General features: G+C 41.0%; 1 protein-coding gene across 4 annotated transcripts in view; it reads left to right on the top strand.

Annotated features, from left to right (window-relative positions):
* Positions 1-20,430, top strand: part of LARP7 (La ribonucleoprotein domain family member 7) — a 107,438-nt gene that overhangs the window by 46,313 nt on the left and 40,695 nt on the right. For all 4 annotated transcript variants that reach the window (XM_030190849.1, XM_030190848.1, XM_030190847.1 and 1 more), the window contains exons 8-9: positions 3,012-3,153; positions 17,642-17,799. In XM_030190849.1, the coding sequence (XP_030046709.1) occupies positions 3,012-3,153; positions 17,642-17,799 (300 nt within the window). The remainder of the gene's footprint in view (positions 1-3,011; positions 3,154-17,641; positions 17,800-20,430) is intronic.

Genomic DNA, 20,430 nt, shown 5'->3' with positions numbered 1-20,430 from the left:
CGTGTGGTGCGACAGATCTTCCGGGCGTGGGGCACCCCCCTGGTGGATCTCTTCGCATCTCAAGTGAACCACAAGGTCCCTCAGTTCTGTTCCAGGCTTCAGGCCCACGGCAGACTGGCGTCGGATGCCTTCCTCCTGGATTGGGGGGAAGGTCTGCTGTATGCTTATCCTCCCATTCCTCTGGTGGGGAAGACTTTGTTGAAACTCAAGCAAGACCGAGGCACCATGATTCTGATTGCTCCCTTTTGGCCGCGTCAGATCTGGTTCCCTCTTCTTCTGGAGTTATCCTCCGAAGAACCGTGGAGATTGGAGTGTTTTCCGACCCTCATCACGCAGGACGAAGGGGCTCTGCTGCATCCCAACCTCCAGTCCCTGGCTCTCACGGCCTGGATGTTGAGGGCGTAGACTTTGCCTCTTTGGGTCTGCCAGAGGGTGTCTCCCGCATCTTGCTTGCTTCCAGGAAAGACTCCACTAAGAGAAGTTACTTCTTTCATTGGAGGAGGTTTGCCGTCTGGTGTGACAGCAAGGCCCTAGATCCTCGCTCTTGTCCTACACAGACCCTGCTTGAATACCTTCTCCACTTGTCTGAGTCTGGTCTGAAGACCAACTCCGTAAGGGTTCACCTTAGTGCAATCAGTGCATACCATTACCAAGTGGAAGGTAAGCCGATCTCAGGACAGCCTTTAGTTGTTCGCTTCATGAGAGGTTTGCTTTTGTCAAAGCCCCCTGTCAAGCCTCCTACAGTGTCATGGGATCTCAATGTCGTTCTCACCCAGCTGATGAAACCTCCTTTCGAGCCACTGAATTCCTGCCATCCGAAGTACTTGACCTGGAAGGTCATTTTCTTGGTGGCAGTTACCTCGGCTCGTAGAGTCAGTGAGCTTCAGGCCCTGGTAGCCCAGGCCCCTTACACCAAATTTCATCACAACAGAGTAGTCCTCCGCACTCACCCTAAGTTTCTGCCAAAGGTTGTGTCGGAGTTCCATCTGAACCAGTCAATTGTCTTGCCAACATTCTTTCCCCGTCCTCATTCCTGCCCTGCTGAACGTCAGCTGCACACATTGGACTGCAAGAGAGCATTGGCCTTCTATCTGGAGCGGACACAGCCCCACAGACAGTCCGCCCAATTGTTTGTTTCTTTTGATCCCAACAAGAGGGGAGTGGCTGTAGGGAAACGCACCATATCCAATTGGCTAGCAGATTGCATTTCCTTCACTTACGCCCAGGCTGGGCTGGCTCTTGAGGGTCATGTCACGGCTCATAATGTTAGAGCCATGGCAGCGTCGGTAGCCCACTTGAAGTCAGCCACCATGGAGGAAATTTGCAAAGCTGCGACGTGGTCATCTGTCCACACATTCACATCTCATTACTGCCTGCAGCAGGATACCCGACGTGACAGTCGGTTCGGGCAGTCAGTTCTTCAGAACCTGTTTGGGCTTTAGGATCCAACTCCACCCCCCGAGGGCCCTGTTTGTTCTGTTCCAGGCTACACTCTCAGTTAGTTGGTAAATTTTTTAGGTCAATCTCAGTTATGTCCTCGCCGTTGCGAGGCCCAATTGACCAATGTTGTTGTTTTGAGTGAGCCTGGGGGCTAGGGATACCCCATCAGTGAGAACAAGCAGCCTGCTTGTCCTCGGAGAAAGCGAATGCTACATACCTGTAGAAGGTATTCTCCGAGGACAGCAGGCTGATTGTTCTCACAAACCCGCCCGCCTCCCCTTTGGAGTTGTGTCTTCCCTTGAAGTGTATTGTCTTGCTACATACTGGACTGGCCGGCTCGAGCCGGTTTCGGGCGGGAAGACGGCCGCGCATGCGCGGTGCGCGCGGGCGCGCGAGGGCTAGCAAAGGACTTTGCTAGTGAAGTTTCCGATTGGAGGGGCTGCCGTGGACGTCACCCATCAGTGAGAACAATCAGCCTGCTGTCCTCGGAGAATACCTTCTACAGGTATGTAGCATTCGCTTTGTAGTGCGGTACACCATAAGCCAAGCTATTCTTTTGTGAACAGAATATCAGCAGCATACCTTTAAAATATACAGATTTACAGCTTCATTTCACTCTGTAACATACAACATATCTATATACAGGGATAACTTTCAAATTGTGTGCATTGGAACAAAGACCATATCTACCGTATTTTTCGGACTATAAGACGCACCGGACCATAAGACGCACCTAGGTTTTAGAGGAGGGAAATAGGAAAAAAATTTTTTTCCTTTTTCCCTCCTCTAAAACCTAGGTGCTCCGGTGCGTCTTGTCCTAGTTCGGGATCGCCCTCCCCTACTCACGTCACGCGATGTTCTCTGGTGGTCTAGTGACGTCGGGGCAGGAAAGAGCCCCCTGACGGTCTCGGCGAGATTCAAACTGGCCGCCGAGACTTCAATTCTCAGCGGCCATTTTGAATCTCGCCGAGACCGTCAGTCAGGCAGCATGCAGGAGGACGGAGAGCAGCGCGCTGGGCAGGAAAGAGGGGGCTCTTTCCTGCCCCGACGTCACTAGACCACCAGAGAACATCGCGTGACGTGAGTAGGGGAGGGCGATCCGGAACTCGGACCTCGCTACCTTCGGACTATAAGACGCACCCCCCATTTTCCTCCCAAATTTGGGGGGAAAAAAGTGCGTCTTATAGTCCGAAAAATACGGTAATTTTCACCCACAGGCTTTGCTTTGATTCTTAAATCAAAAGCATACTGCAGATAGAATTATGTGCAGTCACTCACACCTGTTCTTTCTGCAGTTAAGATTTTTGATGAAAATGTATGTGCTTAAAGTTGAAAATGCAAATTTAGATATGTACTTTTCTTCTGATCTAAATGTGTGCTCGAGATCACCACCTCCTCTCAGTATGGAACAATGCACCGATTTATGTCCATATTGAGAGGATAATTTTCAGGCAGCTGATCAATGCAAGTATAACTGTTTTAACCCCCACAAATCAAATGTTTAAATTGCCCTTGAAATACTGTCAATTGAATCAGTAATACAGCAGTTGTAATTTATTTTTAAAAATTAGATGTTTCTACAGAAGAAGAGAAGGAATTAGATGATAAGAAAGAAGAAACATCAATGTCCAAGTCTAAAAGGAAGCATAAGAAAAAACATAAAGAGAGACACAAGGTGGGAGAGGAAGTTATTCCCTTGCGGGTACTATCAAAGTAAGTTCCAGCACAATTCACTATTCTAAAATTGATAGATGCCCGGAGTTATTGTGTAAACACACAACAGGACTTGCTGATTTTGGAGAAAGCTGTAGATAGGGTCAACCAGTAAGTAGTCTAGGTGGTTACCTAGGGTGGTAGCTTCCAGTGAAGGGCAGCTGCAGTCAGAACAAATCCTGACAGCCATATAAAAACATTCTTTTTTTTACCTGTGGATAGGATGGGCAGTTTTCAAATAGCCCATTTACCCAAGTACATAGCAATTTCTCAAGTACAAAACTTTTAGAAATTGCCTTCATAGCGGTGATGTTATAAAGGTTCTTTCCACATATAAAGTGGGTTTTACATGCAGAAAAGGTCTTTTATAAAATTATGCTACTACTGTTTATCCTTTCTATAGCACTACCAGATATAACAATATACCCTCATATAAGTATCAGTAGTGACAAGATATAATATATGTGCACTGTGTGTGGAGGTTCCAGGGGAACATGGTTAGGATGGAGTTGCGATGTATACTTGTATTTTATAAAATTTTGAGTGCATATATAAAATACACTTACACCAACTTCAGAGCAAGTGTAAATGTGTATGTTGGCTTCTGTGTGCTACAGTGGTTGGTTCTGGGGTTTATTTTATAAAGGCACATAATTTTTTTTTTTTGTTACATTTGTACCCCGTACTTTCCTACTCATGGCAGGCTCAATGTGGCTTACATATTGTATACAGGTACTTATTTGTACCTGGGGCAATGGAGAGTTAAGTGACTTGCCCAGAGTCACAAGGAGCTGCCTGTGCCTGAAATGGGAATCGAACTCAGTTCCTCAGTTCCCCAGGACCAAAGTCCACCACCCTAACCACTAGGCCACTCCTCCACTCCTGTAGAAAATAGGCTTCAAATAAGTTTCTTTTTGGACGTCTCACATAGGTGTTTGTAATAAATTCAGGCCTTTTATGTATATATTTGAAACGAAGTTTAATATTTAAAAGTATAGAGTCCGTGTATATGAGGTGTATTTTCACTACTTTGTACTTTGCACCACATAGAATACATTTATAAGCTATATGTATACTTGGGCATATACTCTAGATTTGTAGACATGGAATATGTTTGGCCTTGATTCTCCAGGTTATACCTGGTTTTGGCATGTCCAGACCAAACATATAACTAGATGTGTAGACACAGAATATAGACATCTATACGTCTAGGGTGTTACAAGGAGCTTGGAGTTGCGTCACTAAAAATAGGCCCACTGGCTGCCTGTAACACACCGATTATATATAAACTGCTGTTATTAGTGTTTAAAATCTGTGTTTTTGATGAACAACCTTATCTTGCACACTGTTTGGTCCCATATACTTGATCTAGAGTTCTTAGATCTGCGCAGCAACATCGATTTAATGTGCCCACTTATAAAGAGAGAAATTACAAGCACACTAGAGAAGCAATTTTTTCAGTACAGGTGCCAAAACTTTGGAACTGTCTGCCAAATTCTTTAAGACCATCTCAATCTCTCGAACAGTTTCAAACTGATCTAAAAACATTTCCAAGATGCTTACTCAGCTATTCCATAGTTGATAACTATTACTTTTTGAAACTCAGTGACTGCCATGGGACTGCAGGGAAGGTTAGGATACCTTTGTTTATACTTTATCCCCCTTTTACTATTATTAATGGCATTCTCCCTCATCCCTAATGTGGATAGTATGTTTTGTTAGATTTAATTCCCTCCTAATTTTAAAAGAGCGAGTCTCCTGAGTCCCAGGCCATAACATTCAATTAAAATACCAATTTTGGAAAAAAAATGGTGGAGAGGAAGGGTGGTTGATTTTTATTTGCATGTTTAGTAATCTACATGTAAGAAAAGACTGTATGTATTAGAAAGAGATGCAAATAAGATTGACAAGCTTCTTGCTTATTTTAGTCTTAGTACATAAAGTACAAATGTTTTATCATTGTTATACGCTGTGTTTCAAACAATAAAATTTATACAAAGCTTGTTTTCTGCATAACTCTTTCAGAACTTGACCAATTGTAATCAAATTTGGCCTATATCATCCAGAATAAATTTGCAACAAGCCTACACTCATGACAGCCACCACAACTTAGCAATTATTGTCATGATAGGCACAAATGCCATTTTTCTTTAAATATAAACATTTACCATGGTTTTCAGTCAGGAGGATTTGATCCTTATTAAAAATTCGTATTGGAGAAAGGTTATGGTTCTCATAGACTGCTGGAAAAGGGTAAGCCTAGAATATGTTTTTAATATGCTTTGCAGAAATTGCAAAACAGGGATAGTCAGTCAGGAAGCAGCAGGGCCCCGGTCAGTTTGCACTGAAGAAAACATTGGACAGTTGAAGAACTAGATAGTGAATTGCTGTCATTTAGGTGAGGTGACTGGCATTGGTGTAGGCTTATTGCAAACTTTTTCAGGATGTTACATGCCAAATTTTATTGAAATTGGTCAAGTTTTGACAGAGTTAATCAGAAAACAAGCTTTGCATATTTTTTTCTGAAACAGTGTAAAAACAACTGAGTGATGTTCACTCTATTTGATAAAAGTAGGAGGTGATGTGATTATTTTATATCCCTTTTAGAACTTTATAGTTATTCATGCAGCTTTATCTTTTGAAGATTAAGATGACATCCATTAGAGTATGATATTAATTCTCTCATCCTTTTTGTAAAGCACATTCTGTAAATTTCAGTTCATTTATGCCTTTCTGTGGGCAAAGCCCACACACAAAATACATGTGACAATAAGCCTCATATACATATTTAGTGTGTCAACATAAAAATAATACAACATGCATCAATTTAAGAAAATTCTACTACAATCTAATAAAAAGGGAAAAGAGATTAAGGGCCTTGTTTGCTAAGCTGTGCTAAGGGCGAGCTAGAGTTTTTAGCACACACTAAATGCTAAAAACACCCATATATTCCTATGGGTGTCTCTAGCGTTTAGTGTGTGCTAAAAGGGAAATACAAAGATGCAAACTAAATTACAAGGGGAGAAAGGAAGGAAAACATTGAGCAGGAAAGAAGAAGATCCAGAGAATGATGAGTAAAGGAGGCCAGGAGAAGCTAAAAGAGGGAAGAAGAAGGGAGAGGAGCAGAGGGGAACAGATAAATGGACAAGAAGACTAGGAGGAAAGAGAGCAGAGGGAGAGGGAGAATATCACCCATTTATCTGTTCCCCTCTGTTCCCTTCTCCACCACTGCCAACTCCAGACTTCGCGCCTTCTGTCTCGCTGCACCCTACGCCTGGAATAAACTTCCTGAGCCCCTACGTCTTGCCCCATCCTTGGCCACCTTTAAATCTAGACTGAAAGCCCACCTCTTTAACATTGCTTTTGACTCGTAACCACTTGTAACCACTCGCCTCCACCTACCCTCCTCTCTTCCTTCCCGTTCACATTAATTGATTTGATTTGCTTACTTTATTTATTTTTTGTCTGTTAGATTGTAAGCTCTTTGAGCAGGGACTGTCTTTCTTCTATGTTTGTGCAGCGCTGCGTATGCCTTGTAGCGCTATAGAAATGCTAAATAGTAGTAGTAGTAGAAAAGGATAGAGAAGTTTGGAAACTGGAGGGAAAGTGGGGAGTGAGATGTTGGAAAACCAGCAAACAGAAGCTACATGGTAATTTTATAAGGGAGCACCCAGTGCCTTTTAAGTTGCCAATGTTAAGGCTATTAAAAAAAAAAATAGGCACTAGTCTTTATAAAGTGCTAGCCCTAGAGCTGATGTAAATGTCCATGGCAATATTTTTCAAATATGCAGATATTGTATTTGATAGTCTTCATGCATACTTTGTGCCCTGCCCAAACTCTACCCAAAACACTTGCTATCATTTGAAGCATGTACTTATATGCTGTTCTTTATTGTGGATGAGGTCATTTACACATGTATGTGGCCATATCAGCACTTAAAATACCACCAAAGATGCGCTCCTTATAAAATTACCCTCCTCAGGGAACCTATCTAGGGAAAATTTCCTCTCCTGACATTTTAAAGTGATGAAAAACTGCACTTGGTGTAAAGATCTTTAAAAAAAAAAAAAAACCATGCCTGACTTTATCTCTGTCAAGAAGAATAATAATATTTATATTCTGCATTATCTTGACATTCTAAGCAGAGAACAAGTATCCTTCTAGGTTAAGATATCGAGAGATGTGTGTGTTATCTGTCATTCTGTGCCATTGCTGTACACACACAGACACTTCACTGCATACGGTGTTCCTGCTGCATAGACCTGAGGCAGATGAGTGACTTGTGGGGCTGACAGATGAAGTGATCCAGGCTTTCTGCTAATCTTGTCACCTTCTTATCTGTGAGTGCCATACATTCCATCACCATTGCTAAAGTGCAATTCCAGCTTTCATAAAACAGAGTGGCACATTAGCAACAGTAATGGCCTCTAGGCTACTGCTGAGCATCCTGAAAGAAAACCTAGTCTTAAAGTTATGAGTAGGAGTCACCAGTGCCATAACATGGAACACTTAACATTCTTTCTATTTCAAATACAATCTGTGTCAAATAGAGATCCATAAGAAAGCTGAACTGTCTGCTGTGCTTTTGCCAAATTAAGTAATAATGGGCTGATGCTCGGAACCAAATGCTGGTGCTAGAGGTGATTAGCATTGACCTAGTGGCAGTGCCCACATTAGTGAGCACAGAATGCTCAGAGGCTCTAGTGCAGATAACATGCTAATGCAGTCAAATGGATATTAGTGAGGTAATTTCCTATTCCCTCCCAGTGTTCACAGAACAGTGTACCAAAACAAAGCCCAGAGCAGGTGTTAGAATCATGAGAAATCTTTCATTCTTTAAAATCTGCTGGTTTTTATTTAATTTGGAAGCAGAGGGAAGCCCTTACAAGCTCCTAAGCACTGATAGTGGGGGAGTGGCCTAATGGTTAGTGCAGCGGGCTTTGATCCAGGCAACCTGGGTTCAATTCCCACTGCAGCTCCTTGTGACCTTGGGCAAGTCACTTAATCCTCCAGGTACAAAAACTTTAGATTGTGAGCCCTCTAGGGACTGAAAAGGTATCTGCATCTAATGTTTACAGCGCTGCTAGTAGTAGCGCTTTAGAAATGAGTAGTAGTAGAAACAAATGCATATGAGTCAGAGCAAACCCAAACGTGAAAGCACACATTGGTGCCCATTTCCTGTGTTTCAATAAAAGCATTCCAAGTTTAAAAAAAAATTGAAAACACATATTTAAATATGCAGAAAACAGATGCCAATGTGTGCTCCACGTTTGGGTTTGCCAGACACATGCACACAGGAGCTGTGCTTACCGTGAAACACTTCTGTGCATGTGCCAAGCATGTGTCGTCGTCCGTCGTTCCCCCCCCCCCCCCCCCCCACACACACACTTGCTTTTGCTTTTACAGTGTGCATATAATTTGAATATTATTTCTTTTGAGCATTGGCGAGCAAGGTTTCTGCACTGTTGGCCTACCGCAGGAGTTCTGACCATCGGCCCATAAGGCACTCACCTTCTACAGCCAGGGTCCTGGCTAATGCTGTAAATTGAAGATCAGTAAAGAAAGGAGACCTAGGAGTGAGACTGGACAAGGACACAATAGAACAAAAAGCAGAAGAACTGACACTTTGAAGGAGAGCAACTAGTTAAATACAGCTTGCAAGTCCTTCTGAATAAAGTCCGTGTTTTTGCAGGGAAGATATGACTGAGAAAGTAGGATTCACCTGTACTTTAACATGGAAGCACTTACCAACTCTCAGTGCATACAGAAAGTGCTTTCATGTTAAAGCAGAAGGGGTCCATTTACACCAGGAGGATTCGGAGCCATGTCATTGATCCATAATTAAAAAAACAAGAACCGTGCTCACATGACTAGCTTACTGTCTGAAAAAGTTAATGAAAACCACACACATGGAGTGCAGTATGAGATAATAAATCATACTAAGTACAAAACCTCTCCTCCAAAGAGTAGGGTATGAGAAAAGTTGAACTTGTGACTTGGTCATCAGGTAGCCAAGAGTTTTACTGGTGTATCTATTTCAGATTATCTTTCATATATGAATCTGTCAAGTAAATATGTCTGTGTGTGTGTGTACACAGGAGTTGTTTAGAGGTTTTTTTTCTGTACTTACGTATGTACAGTTGTGTAGATGACAAAAAAATGTTATCTACATAAATTAGTGTTCACTGTATTCATATGAAAAATTTATTACGTTACTGTGGAGTCTGCTGAAGCTTTCAGTCCCGTCCTTGGGTTAGCTGCATCTGCTAACATGACCTGAGGTTCAGGATTTCCCTGCTCCTAGAACAGGGAAGCACTTATTGCGTATAGATACAGAAAGTACCTCCATGTTAAAGAAGCAAAGGTTCCACAATGCAGCCGTCTGCAGTCACCTCTGTTCCTGCAAAGGTTAAGGAGACAGATGTCACTGTTAGAATGGTTTAACTGAGGGACACTACGAATACACATACACACATTTTGGTGCAGAATGCAGCAATGTGTTTATAGCTGCATTCTCCCCTCCTTCCCCACCCCACATAAATACATGATCATTGCAGGTAAGTTTTGGACTCCATTAAATTTTACTGGTTAAGTACTTGTAATTCTTTGTACAGTGAGACAATACATTGAATTTGCTACTTTTTCTTGCTTAGAATTTTTACCATTTTTATTTCTTGTGCCTTTCAGAAATTCTCATTTTTCTGTGGAGGTGCCTGTACTTTAGATATTAATGGCTTCACTACAGCTGAAACATGGAAACAGTATCTTGCAGGTACCTCCATGTCAAAGCAGCAGGAGTCCCTTCCCATCTCCACTTTGCAGTGTCAGATTCAGTAGTTCTATGAAGGGCACCTCCTGAATTGTGGTAGTGTTCTATAAGTGTTTTCAAGAAATTATTTATTTATTTTTATTTACTTATAGCAGCATTTATAGCCCACATTCTCCAAACATGTTTGGTTTGATGTGGCTTATAAAGCAAGTTAGAAGGGGAAGGGAATTACATTTTGATAGGAGTGGTAGAGGGATAGAGAAAAGGGATGAGAATTTATAGATTATAGCTCGTTCGTTTTGTACTTTAAAACTATGAACGTCTCAACTGCCTGTGTTGGGTTTGAAGCTTGAAAACTCCAGGCCTACAGGGATGTTACAAATACTTTGAATAAAACAATTGTTTCCCATTGTACACACTTAGAAACAGAAAACGTGCTTTTGGAAAGGGTTGGGGAGATCATTCAGTACTTGAGGCTGCTACTGAAACATTAAACTGCATAGGTTTCACAATGCTGTTTTGTGAAGGACAATAGAATTCACCAATACTATAACATTAGAGCACTTACCCCCCCCCCCCCCCTGTTTACTAAACTGCGCAGCTTAATAAACATGAGGGTTATGTTTTGATGTAAGTACTAAGCAACCAATGTTAAAGTGGAGGGGATCCTTCCAGTTCAAGGCATTCTGGGGGAATTTCTATATGAGGTGCCTTAAAAATTATTGCTATAAAACCACACAGTTAATGTGATTCTATAAACTAGGTGTAGTTTATAGAATGTGCTTACGTGCCATTGTTGTGCCTTAAATTTAGTTTCACCCATTTAGGCTACCTGAAATCACTCCTAAATACTCTCGCCTAAGTTAGGCGCAGGTCGAGTGTATTCTATCATTGTGCACATACCTTTTTGGAAAGGCTCATAACCCGCCCATTCCACATCCATGGCCATGCCCCCTTTTTCATCTGTGCGCATTAGAATTTATGTGCACTGCGTTATAGAATACATTGTGTGCATAAATTCTAATTAAATCCAATTAATGCCGCTAATTAATTATCGGTGCTGATTGGCTTGTTAATTAAGTTGCACATGCAGTTTGGCCATGCGGCCAAATTAGTACACCTAACTTAAGACGCCATATATAGAATTTGCTGGTCTGTGCACTAGTTCTATCAATACAGTGAGAAATCAGCAGTAAGGAACGTTAAAATAAGGCAATCTGAAACAATCTTAACCACCAAACTAAATACAGACTGAGCCAGCTGGGAATCAGCATGGTAAAATGTGATGATTATTACTGCAATATGGTGATAGTATTGTAAAGTGATGTCTTTGCACAGGGTATTCTTCCATACAGATGCACAAATGGCCCATTTTTGCTGGATGGCTATACACTGTTTTTCCTTCCAGCAGTGAATTAATTCACCCAGAATAGCATTAACCTGGGGCAAATGTGTGTATCTGTGTCCATACAGCACAGCACAGGGCAGCAAATGTATCAGTTACTAGCCTCACCATTTTTAGCCATAAAGGGTTAAAAAAAAAAAAACCAATATACATTTGCAAGTGTTAACCTAAAATATACCAACCTCTTAAAGAAAAGGTATACTTGTAGCACTAAAGCACACATATCCAGGTTTGGGTCCCCTGGTTGGACTGCCACAGCACTGAGTGGAGGGATCAAAGACTATCTCTACCGGTCAACAGGAGGGCACTGGTGACACTCTCAAAAAGTGTTCTCTGCAGTGTGGGTCTGGTGAGGTTCCTTCAGTTGTCTGAGCATACTTTCTGTGAAGAAAGAAATAAAAAATGAAGGTCAATAATGGGAAGAGGGCAAAAAAAGTTGTTTGTTTACTGCACACTTGATATACCACCTTTCCATAAATACAGTCTAAGCGATTTACATATACTATTTTTGCAGGTACTTTTCTGTCCCAAATGGGCTCACAATCTAAGGTTATTTGTACCTGGGGCAATGGAGATTTAAGTGACTTGCCCAGGGTCATAAGAGGCTGCAGTGGGAATTCGACACACTTCCCCAGGATCTCAACCCACTTATATAAGCATATTTAGTCCTATTTAAGGATTACCCCCCCCCCAAGAACAAAATAAGAAAAAAAATTTCCTTCCAGAATTCAAAACTGCAGTTAACAGTAGTTTGGTATTATTATTACAGTATTGCAGTAATTAGTAATTGTGGCCATCTCTGGGAAAAGGTGACTAAAGTCACCAGAAGTAAAGAATGAAGTTTTAATGAATTTTGTTTGCGCAAACAATTTGTAATACAGCAGTCCAAACTAGAGAATGACACGGACACAACGTTTCTCCCCATCCCGTCCCGTGAGCTTTGACCCTGCCTTCAAGTTTTGCGATTTTATATATTATGTAGGGCCTTTGGTAGGCCTTTAACCAGAGAAAAACATTACATGTATATTTTAAAATTTTAATCAAAATACTGTTTTGAGTTCAATCCATGGATAAATAATAAATTAAGCAGAGGTGAGGTGAGATGATGCAACTTTGCATGTAAAAAGGAGCTACAGAATGATACTGTGACAGTTTGTCCCCATCTCTATCCAATCCCTGCAATAATTCCATTAACATGACTGTTCCTGCAGATTACTGCACATCCCCATCTCCATGTCATTCTCTGCTCCAAACACTATCTTATTTAAAAAGTTACAAAAGTTCATACATAACTTTTTCAGACTTCTTATGGACCCATGGCATGAAAAATTGGCCATAGCAACATTTTAAATTCGCTGCTTTTGTCACCTTTTCCCAGAGAAGGTCACAATTTGTCCATGTTTATCAGAAGTGTATAGGATTCAGTTCCACTAAAACACAGAAGCACTTGCTTTTTAAACACACAGAAAGTACCTCCATGTTAAAGTGAAATTGGTCCACAATAGTCTGTTTTTCTTCTCGTTTTCTGCACAGTAAGATAGTATATTATGAAAACCTTACTGTAAAAAGAAATAAAAACTAAAGTTATAATACTTAAAATAAAAAAATAAAATAAAAAAACTGGATAATGTTCTTAAAAGGATGGAGCAGATCAGACCTATTTGGGATACCTGGTATTTCTTCCTCTGGTACCGCAAATGGAAGCGAAACACTTTAGTATCAGCATTCTTCCATTTAGAATATTGCATATTCATTTTTGACATTAACTATTAAAGTTTATGGTAGACAACCATCTTTTATTCTTCAGTTTGAGCGGGCATTAACCAAAGACCTCTGCTTATAGTCACTGTCCCTGGGACAAAGGTTTGTCCAATCATTTCTCTATCTAATGACAAACCTATATAGGCAGAAGGCTTCTGACCCAGACATAAAGAAATGGAAAGCATATGAAATACAGTACCCATTTTACTTGCCTGTGTCTTCATGGCCTCCTCTTCCTTAGGTATGTGACAGTGCCTCTGTTGTCTCTTTATATCCTCTATGACCTCAGGAATGTTTCATTTTATCAGTCAGGGAAGCCTTCTGCGGTTCTTTTGTTATTTTAATGAATTTGTACAAAAGGAATGTGTGATATGGGTGGGTCTGCATGGACTCCTGCTCCTTCTTTTCCTGAGGTAGAAAGTTGTCAAGTATTAGCAGCTAAAGTCATTAACCACAAAATATTCTCCTCTATGCAGTTGTTTGGTGCTTGGGATTAGGTGAACAATGAGTCCTTCTCATGGTGGTGTGATAGGCATTGTGCTACTATCAGGAAGGCTCTGACTATTGACCAAAGCATCTGCATATTGAATGTATGCACATTACCTCTACTGCTGCCATGCTGGGCCTTTCTTCTGTATTTTAGTCTGCTTAAGATGTATGCAAACAGTATGAACTTTCTTGTTACCCCTGAAGCTTGTCTTTGCTTTAGCTCATTCTGGTTTTAATCAATTATTTTTAACCAGAAAATAAGCTGTTATTGTCACTGACCAGAGATTAACTCATCCCTGAAGTTTGTTGTCTGTTGAGTACTTCAGAGTGCATGAAAAATAAACATTTCCGGGATGAAGTCTTTATTTCTCACCTCCTTTCCTCCCTCCCACAGGCATGCAAACACAAACTAATTAGAATAATTGTTTTGTTTCCCTAATGAAGTATTCATGTGGAAAATAGAAGTAATGAACTGAGCAGCCAATCTTGACTGATACCACTATTTGAAGAATATTTTGGTCATCAGAGAATAGAAGAATAATTGTAATAACTTTTGTGATGAATGGTAGTCTTGGGAAGGAGTCCATTCAAATGTACCGAGTGTTTTTTTCCCCATGAACAAAAAAAGTGTGAGAATCCCATTTTTGTTTTTACCCCGCGCTTTCCCAGTCATGGCAGGCTCAATGCGGCTTAGGTACTTATTTGTACCTGGGGCAATGGAGGGTTAAGTGACTTGCCCAGAGTCACAAGGAGCTGCCTGTGCCTGCAGTGGGAATCGAACCCAGTTCCTCAGCACCAAAATCCACCACTCTAACCACTAGGCCACTCCTCCAGTCATAAGACTCTGAAGGATGAGTTAAATTATTTGTAGAAACATAGGGCATCTTAAAGGATTTTGAATAAAAACTGGCCTTTTATGTACATTAAATTGTGAATCATATATTTATGCACATGCGCAGACTTGCTACAGAATTTGCAACCACATGCTGTTCTTCAACTGCAGCAGAAAGTGGGAGCTGTGGTGCAGATGATACAAATCGTATACTGCATAAATCCATTTGATTCAAGTCTTTGGATGTTTAGTTGTGATTTTATTCTAATTAGTAATATTGTGCATTTGCTGATTGCGTTGATATATTGTACATGTACATTGACGAATGCAGATCATGGGAGGCAGTATGACAAGTAAATAAGTGAAATGAAATGTTATTTGTGGCTTATTCCAAGCAATGCCTCTAGTTTTCTACAGCAGCTCACAGATACATTCTGTGGCAAAATCTGTAGCACATTTACAGAAATTTGAATGTAGCTATGCCTGCAACTTAGCATTCACAGAAAGAACTGTTACTGAAAGCTGTAAAACAATTTTCAGACTTTATTGTGTATAGCATTGGTACCAGTAGGAAAGGGAGGAGTAGCCTAGTGGTTAGTGCAGTGGACTTTGATCCTGGGGAACTGAGTTCAATTCCCATTGCAGCTCCTTGTGACTCTGGGCAAGTCAGTTAACCCTCCATTGCCCCTGGTACAAAATAAGTACCTGAATATATGTAAACCGCTTTGAATGTAGTTGTAAAAACCTCAGGCAGTATATCAAGTCCCATTTCCTTTTCCCTTCCCTAAAAATTTGTATTTACAAACTGCATATTAGATATGATACTGATGTCCCAGGAGACCTGGGTTCACATCTTGCTTCTGCCTCAGACACTTGTTGAGACTTTTGACAAGTCAGTTATTTTCAGATATTCCACTTGAAGTCAGAGGTAGAGGCTGACATAAATTTGATTTCAGCACCAAAAGCAGCCCAAAATCCATTCCTGATTTTGGTTTTGACCGAAAGGTTATTTTAATTTTCAGCTATGTTTCAGTTTCAGCCAAAAATGACCATATGTTTTCAGTGGGTACTGAAAATGTATGCTTTGTCCTGTTTGTCTGTGTCCCTCTCTTCCGCCCTCTCTGAGAGTGGCACACAGCCACTGTGTAAAAGCCCCATGGCTTTTAATTTTTCATTAGTTGCGGTCCGTGTGTGTGGAGGCTGTTTTGCTTGGCAGTAAAATATGGTCTTTCATTATTTAAATTATATTCTGGTTTGTATACTGTCTGGCTGAGATAGAGCTGGCGGCGGTTGGTGATTTTATGTCCGCTACCGGCTGCATTCCTGGATATTCAGTGCCAGGCCATGTCTGGGCACTGACACCGAATATCTGGTTTTAGGTTGGCCACTAAGGCTTATGCAGTTAAGTGCAATATTCAGCCCTTGATCACATAAACTGAACCACTTAAAGATAGGACTGCTATTTATGTGGCCTAATTCAAGTGGTTATCTTGTACGATCAAGGGATGAATATCGGCACTTAACTGCATAAGTGCCAACTGCGCTCCTGGAACGCCCACAAGGTAGCCAGCTTCACCACTAACCGTTTAAGTCCACCAAGTATCGGGCAGTTAGCCACAGACTAGCGATTTAAGTAGGCAGGAGCCTCTCCTACCCGCTTTAATTGTTTTGAATATCGGGTGGTGTGGGTTTAGCAAAGGGATGCAGACTACAAGCTCTTAACAATCCCCAGAAGCTCTAACAGGTTCACATTCATGTAACCAAACAGCGTTTCATTTTCAGCTGAAACCAGGTAATGAGTTTTGGCTGCAGTTTTGGTTTTAGCCTAAAGCTTTCAGACCGTTTCGATGGCAGTTCAGTTTCAGCTGACACTGGAAAAAAAGCAGTTTTGGTCGGCCTCTAGGTAGGGGTAGTTCTATAACTTGGTGTGTGCAAAATCTGGTACTTATACTTGTGGGTACCAAAATCTGCCAGTTTGAATTGTTTATGCTGGCTTACACTTTAAAAAAAAACAAAAAACCCTGAGGGATCCTGCTCTTTTTTTTTTTTTTTTAACATTTTGTAAAATGGCTTTTTTCTGCTGTATGTGCTTTAAGATACGTATATTTTCCCAACAATCTCGTACATATTTTACAAGTTTAGCAAGCTTTTTTGAAACTGTGTCTTGAATCTACTTATATTGTATTTAGGAAAAATTGAACCTTTTTTGATGATTAAGATCTTGTTATAATTGTTCACTTTTTATATCCTATGATGATGATTTGAATTGCTCTTCTGTAATTTGTTAATTTGATTTGACTTGTAAGCCGTAGTGAACCCTGACAAGGGGATTCTGTGATATATAAACAACAAATTGAAATATTCCTATTTGGACATCCCTTTTCTAACCTAGATAACCTGTACAGAGTTGGGCCTGATACTCATGGTTGCCTACCTAATTCCACCTCAGACTTGCATTATTTGTTCCACAGGTACAAGTGTGCATGCTTTCAATCTCCTCACATAATTTTACATGGGAAAGGATGGCCAGTTTTCAGACAGGCATTTTTACCATAGTAAATAGCCATTTACTAGGATAAATGTTTTTTAAAAAACCATTGACCTTTTCCTAGTGAACTTTGTTATCAAACTGTGGGACATCTTTTATAGTAAGGGACTGTTAGCAACCTTAAAAGATAATGGAAGGCTTTCAACGGCTTTGAAAAGAATGAAATAAAAATAAAAACTGAAAAGGGAATCCTAAGGATTTTGTTTCTCTGAAAACAAGGTGAATCACCAAGTCACACAACTATCTGATGTCATCAATACAGAACTGTCTCCAGAGGAATATTACAGGGTTTCCTAGAAGGAAATGTGTCTTATATCAGTGCTATCAGATGATGTTGCAAAGTTTATGTGATCTTCATTTGCAACTATCTAATATGCTTTACCCATTTTTATTTCCCCTGCCTCCTTCCATCTATCTCAGTGATATTAGAAAGAGTCATTTGTTTGAGAGGCACATACTGTAGCTTCCTCTAAGCTCAGTAGATGTGAACTCTAGTCAGCAAATAGATGTTAATGTTAAGTAATGACTGAAAATTGGCAAAATGGAACTGATGACTTGAAAATAAGAAAAATGTTGTTCAAAACACAATGCAGTTTCATTATGTCTCATTTATTATTAAGTTTTCAAGTAGTTCTCAGTAACGATCCTTTTGTGCTGGTTGTCTCTCTCTTTCTCCCTTACAGAAAGGAGTGGCTGGATCTGAAATTGGAGTACTTAGCACTTCAGAAAGCGAGTATGGCCTCTTTAAAGAAAGCGTTAGCCCAAATAAAACAGGAGTCTTCAGGACCACTGGACACACAGGCATGCAAGCAAAACTCATCCAACATGGAGAATGGGAAAGGTGCACTAATGGTCAAAAGTTTGTTTGTGTGTCAGGGGGGAGGGGGGTAATTCTCAATTGTCTAAGTTTAGGTGCCAGGATGATGTGCACCAAGTGCAGATTCTAATGGTTAGTGCAGTGGACTTTGATCCTGGTGACCTGGGTTCAATTCCCACTGCAACTCCTTAACCCTCCATTGCCCCAGATACAAAAACTTTAGGGACAGAGAAAGTACCTGCATATAATGCAGCACTATAAAAATAAGTAGTACTAGTAGTATTTATGCCTCTAACTTGAGGCACAAGCACTTATGCTAGCCAAATACTATAGAATAGTATTCTATGACTTCCATGTGTAACTGCCTGACATGCCCCCGTCCTGCCTCTTCCCAGTTCCAGCTGCGTGTTCTGGAATTTGGGTACTCAGCTTATAGAATACTGAGTGAGGGTACTTAGGTGTGTAAATGCCAGTTAGTGCCAATTATAGCCAATAATTGGTTGCCAATTAGCAGCTAATTTAAGTTACATGCACAACTGTAAGTTGCATGCCTGACTCTTTATGCGCTAGTTGGCAGTTTGTGCATGCAACTTTTTAGAGTTAGGGGGATAGAGCAAGTTCAGCATCTGTGCGCTAAAATGAACTACACGGCTTAAAGGAAAATAAATGTCTTAGAAAAATCCAAAAAAATGTAATACCTCCATAAAGCTGACAGTGATCTGGTATTTTTTTTAAAGAAAGAGGCTCTCTTAGTAAACTTGACCTGACTTACTGTTTTGTTATATTCTCTGTTTTGATTATGTTGTTCTGCTTTGAGCATATTTTTTATGGAAAGGTGCACTGCAAAGCAAATAAATATATAAGTCTCTCTTGGCAGGTTTCTTTGAAGAAAAGATGAAGGTGTCTACCAAATTTCCTTGGCCACAAGAAGCTGCTTTTGCTATCAGCTTTGAAAACGCATGAGCTGAATCTGAATACATTTTCACTATAAAAAAAAACTATTCTAAAGTTGTTAAAAGTAGTAGGACTAGTCCTCTGGCTTAGGCTACAGAGCTGCTCACTTTGGAGCAGGGGGATCCAGATTCCTATCCCACATCCACTGAGAGCTGGTGTGGATGTGATACACCATGGAGGTAGCATTCTCGGCCCCAAGAATGAAGGGAAGCCACTGCCTTTAGTGTAGCAGCTTTTTGTCTAGTCAGCAAACAGCACTGAGAGTGCATTTGAAGGAGGCAGCCTTCAGGCCAGTTAAGGAATCAAGGGAAGAGATGAAGTAGAGACTGCTGAGAGGAGAAAACTGGGCTTAAGTGCCCCCACCCTCTCATCCAAATTTCTAGTAATTTATTAAAGGAAACAGGAGTATGCTAGTGGCTAGAAGGAACTTCTGGTTATTCCAGGCCTCCCACCAGTCAGAATGTAATACTCAAACCTCATCTCTCTAGCCAAGGCACTAGTAGGTTTACAATATAAAATTTACACTTTGGAGTAAATTTTAGAAACCTCAGGTACTGTTTGCACATATAAAATATAGATTTATTTGTGTTTAATTGACACATATTGTATGTTTAAGTAGCAGTTTTAAGAAAGGTGCTACTTACATGTGAGAATTTAAAGAAGAATTATTCTGGGCAGTCTGTCCAAGAATTCCATGTTTTCTCCAAGGACAAAGAGGCCACCTGGGTGACGTCATCCGGCGGAGCTTGGTGCGGAAATGCTGCCTAGTTTACTGTGTCTTTAAAAGCTTTAGTCAGCGCTCCCCCCCCCACCAACTGCATATTTAGGTGCCTTTCCACCAGGCTTGCAAGCGCAGGACCATCAAACTTCTTTCATCCACTGAGAACAGAAGACACATTGCTGTGGTTCTGTCTTCAGCGCGTTTGTTTTTCTACCAGTTCTGGTGCCTTCCCTCATGGGTTTCTTTGCCTTATTTTTTTCTATTTATGTCCAGTCTACTCCCTTAGAGAATTTTTTCCCCTCTTCTTCCTTTATTTTTCGGCTTCGGAGGCCATCTTAGACCTGAGCATCGGCTGGGACACATTGAGTATTTTTCAGGTGAGCTGTGCCCCTTTTTCTGTTCACCATTGAGCCGTTTGATTTTTGTATCAGCAATTTTCCCTTTCATGTCCCAAATGGCTTCAAACATCATCCCCAGTGCAATCGGACCATCTCTGGTTCTGACACCCATAACTGGTGTATCCAGTTGAGACCAGACCTTAACCACCTAAACTGAGTTCTTTGTTTGCATATGCAGATAAGAAGGCCAGCGAGGCTCAGCTTGATAAATGTTTTTGTGCCAAGTCTGGCCCATTTATAATGCGCTTAGAATCTCTTTTGAACTTAGCGGAGTATAAGAATCATATGCCAATGTCGATGCCAATGCTATCTGCACTGGCATCAGCCCCCATAGCTACGAGGCTCATCTGTGATACTGGGAGTGTTCCAGCATCTAGTGGGTCTCCACCTGCATCAACATTGGCCTCTGTATAGGGCCTCTGGACTGGTCAGCATCGGACCTGACACCGAGGGGGTGTGTGGATTCGACATCATCCTTGTTGACACCAAGGGACCTTGATGCTCTGCATCGGGCAAAGGCCAAGAAGCACAAGCATCAGTTCTCCTTGACGCACGGTGCCGGAAGCTCTGGGGCATCAAAGT

The sequence above is a fragment of the Microcaecilia unicolor genome, chromosome 2, assembly GCF_901765095.1.
Source record: "Microcaecilia unicolor chromosome 2, aMicUni1.1, whole genome shotgun sequence".
NCBI classification, from domain to species: Eukaryota; Metazoa; Chordata; class Amphibia; order Gymnophiona; family Siphonopidae; genus Microcaecilia; species Microcaecilia unicolor.
This window is presented reverse-complemented; position numbering and strand designations above follow the sequence as displayed.